Source organism: Falco biarmicus, chromosome 10 (genome assembly GCF_023638135.1).
Source record: "Falco biarmicus isolate bFalBia1 chromosome 10, bFalBia1.pri, whole genome shotgun sequence".
Taxonomy (NCBI): domain Eukaryota; kingdom Metazoa; phylum Chordata; class Aves; order Falconiformes; family Falconidae; genus Falco; species Falco biarmicus.
The window spans coordinates 35459107-35471535 of NC_079297.1; the positions used below are offsets into that span (position 1 = coordinate 35459107).

General features: G+C 41.9%; 1 protein-coding gene across 6 annotated transcripts in view; it reads right to left on the minus strand.

Moving 5' to 3' along the window:
- TOLLIP (toll interacting protein) overlaps positions 1 to 12429 on the minus strand; it is a 66691-nt gene that overhangs the window by 14613 nt on the left and 39649 nt on the right. For 5 of the 6 annotated variants that reach the window (XM_056353888.1, XM_056353887.1, XM_056353884.1 and 2 more), the window contains one exon: positions 2871 to 3020. In XM_056353888.1, coding sequence (XP_056209863.1) covers positions 2871 to 2909 — 39 coding nt within the window. In that variant the 5' untranslated portion in view covers positions 2910 to 3020. Of the gene's footprint in view, positions 1 to 2870; positions 3021 to 11881; positions 11901 to 12429 lie in introns of those variants that run through there. The other variant, XM_056353889.1, reaches the window with a different exon arrangement.

A 12429-nucleotide genomic window follows, 5' to 3' on the forward strand; every position in this document is an offset into this window, starting at 1 on the left:
TTATTCACTCTCTAGACTCTGAAGTCTAGCAGTTTAATCATAAAAGATAAAAAAGTTTATAATGAAGATTAACCAGTTTATCAAACTTCACCAAAAGGAAAGACACAATCAACCGTGCTTAGATAAACTCACCACCATTCCTATATATCTGCAAGGAAGAAAAGCAGTAAAGTACCTTCCCAAACCTATTTTCTCATCTTCCGCCATTTTTTTAGTAACAGCATTAAGGCATGCTGCTCTATATGCTTTATCAACACATATTTAAATACAAAAGACTTCAACCAGTTTTTCATGTTCCACAGGTTAACTAAGCCATAGTAAATCTCCTATCCAGAATGCCACATGCCTCAATACACAGCCACGATTCCCACAGCTTTCTTGCCATGAACTCCGAGACAGGTACAGAAGACTATCTCTCGGGACACCTCGGGGTTGTACTGCCATTCAGAGGGACCAGGCCAGGCTGCCGAAGTGCACAGACAGGAATCACAAAGTTCAACAAACGAAAATGTAACGTTCTGCCCAGAGGAGGAATAACCACATGTACAACTATAGGCTGTAGGCTACCTGGTGGAAGAGCAGCTTTGCAGAGAAGCACCGGGGGGTCTTGGTGGACACCAAGTTGGAAACAAGCCAGCAATGCACCCTTGCAGCAAAGACAACAGACAGCATCCTGGGCTGCACTAGGACAAGCACAGCTGGCTGGTCAAGGACAATCATCCCTTCTACTCAGCACTGGGGAGAACATATACGGAGTGCTGTTCTCTTTAGTTCTGGGCTGCCCAGTAGAAGACACGGTCATACTTGAACAAGTCCAGCAAAGGGCCACTAATACAGTTGAAGATTTCACTTCAAAAGCCATCACAGAATGGCTGAGGTTGGTTGGGACCTCTAGACTATGTCTAGCCCAAGCTCCCCACTCAAAGCTGGATCAAACGCTCAGGCAAGTTCTGAGTGTCTCTATGGATGGAAGCTTCACAATACTTTTGGGCAACCTGTCCTGACGGCTGACAACTCTCACAGTAAAATGTTTTTTCATGTATTTAAACAGAGTTTGCTATATTTCAATTTGTGCTTACTGCATCTCTTGCCTTTCTTCTAAATAGTACTGAAAAGAGCCTAGCTGTCTTCTTCGCTAATACCTGATGGTGGGGACTACTCATTTAGATTCCCCCAACAGCCTGTTCCCCAGCTCTCTCAGCCTTTTCTTGTACGTAACATCCTCCTTAATCCTTGATTAAGGCACTGGCCAGGGTGGGATAGGGATGGGATGAAGTCAGGACTAAAACTCCAGGAGGTCCCCTCTAACTTCAACTATCCTGTGATTCTGTAACAAGTGGTTACTTACAGGCATGACATCATGAACAGCCGTTAGGCTTTATTCTTTAAGCAAAACAAAGATTTTTCTTATCTGCATAAGCACCTAAAAATAAACAAGGACTGAACCTGATAAGGACCAATATCAGCTCCGTCAGTTCACCCATCCAAACAGGGATCTGGATGTTTCTGTACACAGCCACTCAGTGAGATGCAAACCTTGTTCCTGAACACTGTACTGTCTGCCCCTTTTATCTGCTACAGGAACTTCTACCATCTATACTGATTGGAGCAACATCCCATGATAAAAAACCACTTTAAGCTGTCCAAGCAAATAGCCAAAGATGGACAACCTATGGAGTAGCATACAAGTTGTTAGAAACTGCTAGAGAGTCAAGAGAGACAGGACTTGTTACTTGATAAACGTTTTATTTCCTTATAGGCCTGAGCTTTAACCTGCAACATCTACCCCCACCTCTGCAAAAAAAAAAAAAATATACTAAAGCTTCTTCTACTATGCTCTAGAAGTGGTAACATTTTTCTGCTGATCAAAGTTGCACAAGAGGCTTCCAGTGTTACACTCTTTGAACACAGATTGGGAAACTCATCAGAACTAGAAAAAGGGCTGCAACTGAATGCAGTTCAAGTGTCTAGACATTCGAAGTAATGGACTTTGAAAAAGCATGACCCCAGGTTGCAAAGGACGGATATCAGCTGTGAAGGAACAAACTGACCAATGAAACGCATAGAAAGGAAGGATCAGTCCCTCTTTTCCTGAGAGACCCTGTATAGGTTTGCTCCCCAGTAAGGACCTCACCATGGAAGCTGTAACCATACATGTATTACTCCAGCCTTGGTGCAAAACTTGAGGCTAAATATCTCGTTGGTATGTTTTTAGAAAATGACTTGAAAAGAGCACTTTTAAGTAGATGTGGTGTGTTAAGTCAATATGAAGAACATTTGGTATGTTAATGTAGGCAACCAGAATTTTGCTGAGACAAGTTTCAAAACCTGAAATCTTATGCATAATGAATGCATTAATACAGTACTGTCAATAGAAGAAAGAAGGGTAACAAGGGAAAAGAGGAGGTAGAAAATAAAGAGCTAGGACTATGCACTTGTGATTAATAAGAAAGCCTGAAAAACCCCCAAGAAAACCAGCAAATGCATTACAGGAAACTGGGATGGAACAGAGCAGTCACTTCAGGAAAAATATGTAAGGCAACTGCAGTTTCTTGTAATATTCTCAAAATTTCCAGTTCTTCCAATATTAAGTGTTTCTACAAGAAGCCTTCTGTAAAAAAAAAAATTTATTTGATTATGTGCTATAATAGCAAGGTTTACAGGAAATTGCTGCACCATGCAGTTATGAAACATGAAGCTGGACAAAATGCTGATGTACAGTAACACATAGCTACAAAGTCTTTAAAAATTACTCATTCCTTATATAAAAGTCACTTAGTAACTCAAATTTTTGTAGCCACCAATCAAAAAAATTAGTTGTATTAACTAATTACAATTATTTAATTGTACAAAGAAGGTACTGCTTATACCTGTACTACAGTGATACTGAGTCTGCCCACTGTACCCATTGGTCCTCCATACTGTAGCTGCTGAGCCGCCTGGGCATCCAGCTGGATCTGCTGTTGCTGCTGCGTTGGGGTAATGCGAAGAAAATCTTGAGGAAGTTCACCAACATAGACCTTAAAAAAGAGAAGGAAAAGAAAAAAGCCCTTCAAACTTCAGTCTTCCAATTTCATAACGGGAAAGACAGAACATAAATAAAAGCTTAGCAAAAACATTCAACAGAATTTTGTCTAGTTCTCTCAGCATGAACAAAGAACTAGTTAAATGACAAAACTGTCAACTCATGTGGAGAATGTTCTCATACTTTCAAAACCACGAAATTCCAACATAATCCTCTGAAAAACGTACAACATGCAGAGCAAGGCTGCTCTGCAACTGAACATGTAAGTAGTCCATACAACAGCCAGAGCTACCAAGTCTTCTAACCCATTCACATAAGCCAGCTGATGGCACCCAGCTCTTTCACTTATCACTCATGTTGCATCCAATCATTCCTGTGACAAAACAGCATACTGTTGTCATTTGAAAAAGTCACGTTCACAGTCACCTTCAAGACAGATCATAAAGACAATGTTTCCTAGAACCATAACCATATGGACATTTCTTCAACATAACTGTCATGGTTTAACCTCAGCCAGCAACTAAGTACCACACAGCCTCTCACTCACTCCCACCCCCTGGTAGGATGGGGAGAAGAATCGGAAAAAAGGTAAAACTTGCAGGTTGAGATAAGCACAGTTTAATAATTGAAATTAAATAAAACACAGTAATAATATAATAATAGTAATTAAAAGGGAGACAACAGTAAGAGAGAGAAATAACACCCAAGACAGACAAGTGATGCTCAGCCCCCGCTAACCGACACCAGCCAGTCCCAGAGCAGTGATCAGTGGTCCCCAGCCAACTCCCCCGGGTCTATACACTGAGCGTGATGCTCGGTGGTACAGGATAGCCCTTTGGCTGGTTCCGTCAGCCATCCTGGCTTCCTGGGCACCTCCTCGGTGGCAAAGCATAGGGAACTGAAAAGTCCTTGACCTAAAGTAAGCGCTACTTAGCAGCAGCGAAAAAAAAAAAAAAAAAAAAAATAATCAGTGTGCTACCAACTTTATACTCATACTAAATTCAGAAACACACCACTGTACCAGCTACTAGGAAGCAAACTGACTATCCCAGCTGAAACCAGGACAATAACCAAGAATTCTTCAACATAACAAAGATGCCCTAATGCTTTCCAGTGTTAAGCATGGCCAGCCTGCAACAAACCCTGGGGACAAAATTCCACCATACTCAAAGCAATAATGGAGGAATACAAAACCTGGTTTATCACAAGAAAGAACCATCATGAAAAGTTCAAAGCAGAAGCACACTAGAGGAATTCAGTCACCTGTGCCAATATGAATCAGCAGCCACTGTGTATTTTCTGTTAGCTTTATGGTAAGAGAAGGGGAAGTTTCTACCTATTACTCGTCAATTCTATTCCTGTCAATTCAACAACTTGGGTTGTTTCTAGGTTTTTAAATGCTCAGTGCACATTATTAATAACACATTTAGTGAGACCATCACATTAAATAACAAGCATTCTATAATAAAGCATTTTAAAAGTGGTATATAAAACCTATCATCACGCTGTACTCATTCCTGTTGTCTATAGAGTTGCTTACATATTTAATACAGACCTGTCCACTGCATCAAGACAAAAAGACAGTGCAATTGCTTATGTTGCAATCCCAGGCAGGATTACTCAATTGTGTTCCGGCAGATGCAAGCCTACAGAACATAATTTAAGACGTTAACAGGCCTCTAGGACATAGCTTTTGAAGATCAGACAGCACTTGCATGTAAAGATTGCATCTTGGAGACAGGAACTGCAGCTCTTGCCAAATCACATTGTATGTGACTATTGCTGAGAGCCTCAGGATCCTGGCAACAGTAGGTGTTACATGCCAGAAAGGAAGTTTATCAAAAAAGCTAAGGAAGTACTGAATGCCTGCTGCTAGGCTACTGGGAGGGAGAAGTGGGAACCAGTCTTGCTTACAAGCATCTTAAGATTTTGCAATTAAGATCTTAAGTAGTTTAAGTTTTAAGAAGTAGGAGGGGGGAAACCAGGTGTGGAGAAGGAGAAAACTAAGCTAAAAGATAGCACTGACATTAAAAGAAAGCTTATCTAATTAAGTTAGGCTGGAAATTAGACAGGGTCTTGTAACAGCCTTCTCAGTAGAACACACATTATAAAAAAATGAGTTAAGTTTTAAAATAAAACATAATCCATTTACAAAAGACTTGGAATGGCACTAGAATTAGCAAGGCAGTGCCATTTACAACACAGCAGGTCCCCTCCAGCCCCTGACCTCTAGGAAGTTTCAAATCTGCTATTATCAACATCTCTAAGAGTAAGCATCATGAAGATTTCCCACAGTCAGAAGTGGTGCCTGCAGCCCTGAAATCACATTCCCGCGTGTGCAAGCTCCCTCTGTCAACTTCTCAGAAAACAGGATAGCACGCATCACATTTCCACCATCTTAACATGGAGATTGGACAACAGAACTCTAACATTGTTAAGTCACCCAAATACTGCTGCAAAATAAAATATATAAACTAGTCTCTATACTTTTTTGTCCCTTCTGGACCCCAGATCTGTAACGGAGACCAAAGTTTACTTACAGCATCTAAGCTAAGTGATTCATGTATCTCAACGAAAGCTACCTTGTAACTCTGGAACTGCAAAGCACACACACAGAAACTGAAAACAGCTGGTGTAATTAAGTCCTCAAAAGATCCAAGTGGTAAACCCCTCCAAAAGGAAGAGCAGGGAACAGGAGATCCATATGCTCCCACCTTGAACATTCAGCTCTGACCGAGATCTGGTACACAAGTCCCGGTGATAGGTGCTTATTGAGGAAAATCCACAACTCAGTAAGGTCTTATGCTAATTATCAGTTCATTCCATATTGATGGAGACATACCAGTAGTGTGCCATCTTTTTATCTGTAAAGAAAACAGGCTAATTTGTCTTCCTCGAAGCATTTAAAAGCTCCTGCCACCTCCAAACTTGAATCAAAAATACACAGTTACATAACTAGAGTTCAGCCACAGTTTTTGTTTTTAAAGCCAGGAGGACCTAAATGGCAAGCCTGTATCACCGATCCTACTCAACACCCATCAAATGCACTTCTCTCACTGTAACAACTTTTAAGAAACAGCATGAAATTCAAACCTGCTCTGCCATTAGCTGTAGAACAAAAAAAAGTATTCAATATAAGATTTGAATTTTACTGGAACTTTCAAGCATTGCCTTTCAAAAATATGAAATATCTAAAACCACAATAACATTGCCCTTCCTATCAGCTACAACCACCTAAGGGCTACTTTTGAGAATCTTCGAAGTGAAACACTGCAGGTATAAAAACTGCATCTCAACTCCTTCAGACTGAAGGCAGCACGATGTTCCACAGCTATTCAAGCTCATTTAGAACTGGGCTGTCTCAGTCTCACCTTCCTGTTTTCACCCTCATTTCTCGCACAACATTCAATGGTGCCAAGGCAATTTTAAAGTGCATTAGTGCAGAGGGCTGACAGAAGAAAATGAAACAAATGTTGGAGATAAAGGGAAGTCATCAGGACCCTTACCTCACCAACTGATCATGTGAGTACCAGTACATACATCAGGGAGGGAAAGGGAACACACAGCCCCAGACAACCACAAGCACCCTGACTTACCAAACCATGTGCCATGGCAAGCACACTCAGGGAACTGTAAATAAGGTTTCCACACTAACAATTACCAAGAAACTCTAATACTAGGTTTAAACAAGTTTCATGTTAAAGAGCTTTAAACACCTAGCTACTCAGAAAAGTTCTAACCATTCTCCTTTAAATGGTTTCACTAAGTAAGAACAAGTGAGTGAATGAGCAGGAATTTTGAACTATTATTCTATGTTTTGCACACCAAATGAAAAATCGGCACCAGATAGGACGCATCCAGAAGTCCTGAAAGAGCTAGCTGATATTTTTTAAGGCTAGTCTCTCTCATCTTTAAAAGGTCATGGAGATTAGAGGAAGCTCCCTATGACTGGAGACAGACAGATCTCATACCCAGCTTTCAAAAGGGCAAGAAGGATGACCTGAGGAAGCACAGACAGGTCAGCTTCACTTTGGTCGGTAAGAAAATCATAGAGCAAATACTTATGGAAGCCATTTCTAGACACATGAGGAAAAGAGCAGGGAGTAGGAATGGCCAGCCCTTGCCAAGGCTTTGAAAAGAAAAAAAGCCTGATTACTCCAGCTGCCTTATACAATAAAATTAATAGAATTGGTAAACAATACGGATGAAAAAACTGGCTGGGTTGCTGAGCTCAGAAGTTACAAGTTCAGTGGTTAATGATGCCGGAGGTGGATTAAAAGCAAAGCTTCTCAGAGGTCTGTGCTGAGACTAACTTATGTGTCTAATATTTTTCCTTATCAGTAACCAGAGGTGAAGACAGAATGTACCCTTATCAGTTCTGAGGACAACACAAAAATTGGGGCAGGGGAATGACCGGTATACTTCAGGACAGGACCAACAACCAGAGAGACAGAAAAAATTCAGTGGCAGGAATTCCATGAAATCCAGCAAGTGCAAAGTCCTGTACTTTGGCCAGAAAAATCCCTGGCACCAGCACAGGCTAAAGAACAACTGGCAGGGGTGCAGCTCTACAGAGGGAAACATGCGGATCCTTGTGCAGAGCAAGCTGAACATGAATGAGCAGAGCACGCTCACAACAATGAAGCCTAACAGCATACTACACTACATCCACAGAAGCCTAGCCAGCAGGCTGAGGAAAGCAATTGTCTCCCTTTGCTCGGCACTCATTAGACCACATCTGCAACAATGCAACCCATTTGGGGGCCAGCAGTACATGAAAAATGATAAACTTGAGTAAGCCCAGCAAAGATCCACCAGGATGGCCCATGAAAAGGGCTGTAGCGCAAGACTTGTGAGGACAGACTGAGGATTTGTTTAGAGTAGAAGAAACTTGGGATGCACCTTGCTTCCAGTATCTATGAGGAGGTCATTAAGAAAACAGAGCCAGGTTCTCTTCTGAGATGCAAGGCAAGAAGAAAGGAGACTTCAGCTGTCAAACTGAAACAGGGGATGTTTGCTATTAAATAAGGAGGGAAAAGAAATTAATTGCAGGGGCAACCACAGCAAGGAACAAACTGCCCAGCAAGACTGCAAAAACTCTCACCTTAGAGATTTTGAAGAACCTGCCAGAAAAAACCCTGAGCAACCTGGCCCAAATTAAAAATTGACCATGTTTTTAGAAGAAGGTGGGACAACACGGACTCCTGGCATCCCTTCTACCCTGAACTGTTCTAGGATTCTACCTAACTCATGTTATAGCATGACACATCTGGTTATACTCCTGTAGAACTGTACTCAAAGGCTCTACATAAGCATTTCCATTTAGAGATGGACACAGAAACAAATAACAGCAATTAAGTTTACTACATTTATGGATTTCTGCTGTTTGGTTCTGCGTTTTGGCTTTCTTAGTGTTGTTTTGTTTTTCTTTTTTTAAACATCCCAAAAAATGTGTCAGGTACTGCAAGGTACCAGACACTTCTCCTGTTCTTATGATTTTTCCTGTTGCCAGAAAATTTCCATCTATTTTGTTGCTTCTGTTGTTTCCATATGCCTACCTGTAAATACTTTATGATCCTACAGTCATCACCTTAATAGGATTTTCCCTTTCCCCCTAGTACACCACCTATATTTACTGCCAACCAAGTATTTTGCCACTAGCTGCTGCCTCTGGATTTTCCCAGCACATCTAAATTAGTCCAAGACACTAACATTTAAATATTTGCAAAATACATTCCACCGTGCAAAAGCATCACTGTTAATAAAGAAAGTTTGGTTTTACTGAAGAAGAAATCAATATGAACCATTTGATTATAATCAAAAGAGATTCCTTTCTTCACTAAAACAATAATTCTGAAATCTTGCAGAGTATGGCAGGAACTACTGTATATAAACAGACGTTAAAAATTACAGATAGAGTGAGTGTCCATAAGACATCTGAAATTCAAGAAGCATTTATAGCATATTTGAGTTTCATGCATTTGGACTGCACTCAAGGTAACAGGAATAACATCGGGAAAAGCCACAGAAACAGCTCAAAACAAGGAAAACCCCAAATTCATATTGGGATTATCATTAAGAAGAAGGATAATTGCCATCAATTCCAGGAACAGACTTCTGTTTTTTTCTACTCTACTACTAGACATACCAGTACAAATCTTTCTTTCCTTCAAGTCCTAGTTACAAGAAAATGTCATTGAATGCAACAGAAAACAAGTCACTTAGTGTCTTAAGGTACTTCTTTTACCTGGTAGAAAGCAAGAACTTCAAAGCATCATCAATGCTGCCCTCAACATTTTCTGTCAAAGGAACATGCTCCAAAGACCAGATCACAGCACTTAAAAATTAATTCACATTTTGCTTAGAAACACTCAATTTCATCTTACTCCCTCAACTTTTTGAACAACTTCTGGAATCTGAAATGATTGCAACAATGTGTCTTAATGAGATTTCCATATTCATAGACCAAGATTTTAATAGTACATATATCCACATTCTAGTAAGAAACAAAATATCTAATAAAATATTCAATTATACCCGAAATTATCAACACAATTATTCTGGTTATAGGACTTTGTATTCAAAATTGCTTGTGTGACAGCATAACATGTATCAGTACTGGACAATACAAACAGGAATTGCTTCTTCACCACCTTTGTTCAGAAAAAAGATAACAAAGTTCTGAAGAGTCGCGACAAAACTTCCAGTAATACCAGAGACAACAAAACTAACATAGTTAAATGACAGTATTAGGACAAGATGAGAGAAGTCATTATAAATATAGCCTGGCCATTAGAAGATTTCCAATCATCTGAGTAGTGATTATTAGGGAAATTGGGAGCAGAGATCCAGGTAGTCCTAGTTTGGTACTTGATCTAATTTTGGTGGATCTGACCTACTTGCCAGCATGGTCAATAATCACAGATACTAATTTTGGATTTGCTTAGCTAGCTAAGGAATCACAAATACAAGGTTTTGGTGTCTCAGATTTAACCTGAAGCCTGATCAAACCAATTATTAATAACTCTCACTTGGAAAAATATATCATTTAGCAGCCCTTATATATTCAGCCACAGTTTAGATTTCAAGTCTGTCCTCAAAAGATCACAAAATGTGGAAACACACTGATTCCATAACATCCCGAAAACAGCCAGAGAAATCTGTATTCTAGCAGAATATTTACCAGTAACAGACAGGGTGAATTCCAGTTCTGTTTCTTCTGAAAAACTTAACAGCAAACAGAAATTTTAATTATTCACCAAATAAGCATCATCATAAACTGGAAAGCACAGGTGTAAGAACAAGACTGGCAACAGTATAGCAGCATACTTTATTTTCTTACCTGCACAAAACAACCTTGAATGTTTTCTCACCTGTTCAAACAGAAAGGGACAGAACTGTTCTCTCCAGCACTAAAGAGAAAATGTTTCCCAATCCTTTAGCACCGTTTAGTGGCTATTCATTTGTAACGCAGCTGTATATATAAAAACAAGTAGAATTCTATCTTCTCTAGAGAGAATTAAGAAAGGCTGGCATGTAACCTATCAACATCCTGACCTGTGAATGGCAGCTTAATACTGCAAAATTTATTAAGTCATTTGAAAAATACTCCAATCTCTAAAGCGGTTAAGACAAGGAAGAAAAGAGTGCACAACAATGTTAGGAAGATATAGGAAAAAACCCCAAAAAATTTAAAACCAAAAAGCCAAAGTTGTACAAGATAAATCATCATATGCCTTTCCAATTGTCAGACTCAAATCAATTTTAAGTAACAAAAGACTGCCAAGAGCTTATACAGGAGCACCTGGTTAATTCTAAAATAAGACATCTAGAAGAGTAACATTCCAAGTGTTGTGATACACGTTCTTTAAAACATTTCAGAAAGGCTAGGCAGTTATGATTATCAAACATCTGTAAGATTGTAGCCATGTCCAAGAAGATTCTAAAATCTTAGCCCAGGAAGAATATTTCATCAACCTAAACCAAGCAGATATTCAAAGTACTTCACTGAATACCAACAAGGTGCTTAGCACCATAGGCAAGTAAAACTTCTCTCAAAAAGAAATGCCACTACATCGCAGAGAGAAATATCTGCAGTTTCACCTTCCCGCAAACCCAGACTGCGGCCAGGCCTCCTGTCCCCTCTGTCCAAACCACTTGGTTACCCGTCCCTTCTGTCCAAACCACTTGGTTACCCGTCCCTTCTGTCCAAACCACTTGGTTACCCGTCCCTTCTGTCCAAACCACTTGGTTACCCGTCCCTTCTGTCCAAACCACTTGGTTACCCGTCCCTTCTGTCCAAACCACTTGGTTACCCGTCCCTTCTGTCCCTACTCCCACATCAATTCTCTCAGTCTCCCCCATCTCCTTCCAACAAACCCAAGACTAAGTGAAATTACTTTTAAACAAACTCTGACCGTTTTCCAGAAATTTATATTATTTTGAGTAAAACCTGGTACACTCTGACAGAATCCTACCTGGGTGCCAGCACCCCCAGCGCTGCACAGGACCTCTGGGGCCAGCCGCTGGTGTCTTCTCTTGACACCATCAAGAGACAACAAAACACTTTATTACCTTAATCTTCCACTTAAAACTTTTCTTCCAACGCCACAACTATTACCACAATCCTTGTAAAAGGACTCTGTTCTGGAAGACGGGACAAATAAGGCACGTTAAGGAATTAAATCGATGATCGTGTAGTGTTACTGCCAGGAGATAGCACCAAACAGCGATGCGGTTTTCCAAGATCAGCAGTTTAATAACTCGGTGCTGTGGCGCTTCACCGAGGCTGCACAGGCGCACACGCAAACCCTGCTGCTTCTAGTCGTTTAAATTGTTTAAGAAACCTTATGTCACCTGCAGAGCCACCTCCTCTTGCCAAGGACTACCAGATCCTTCCAGAGCAGGGGACAGGGACAGCACAGCAGCGGAGGGCTGATGTTACACCGCAGCACGCACCCCTCCGCGGGGCAGCATTAGCCCGGGGCAGCACCCACCCCGGCACCGCGGGCCCGCCGCCGTGTGACCGCTCCGGGGGCGGCCGCCTCTGCGCGCCCCGCCGGCCCCTGAGGGCGCAGAGCTCTGCCCCGCTCCGCAGCGGTTCAGCTGTGGGTAGGCTTAAGCCGCCCAACCCTTCGGAAGGCCGCGGACAAAGGGTGGGCAGAGAGCCGCCCCCACCCCGCAGGAGCGGCTGCCGCCCCCTTCCCCGGCGGCTCTCCGCCAGGCGGAGGAGCAGCAGGCAGGCAGGCTGTCCCGCCCCCGCCCCCGCATCCCGGGCAAGCGGCGAGCGCTCGCCCCGCTCCACCGCGCGGCGGGCGGGACACGAGCAGGGCGAGCCCGCCCCCGCCGAGCGGCGCCGCAGCACCGGCCCGAGGGGAGCGGGAGCGGGGCCGGGGGCCGAAGCC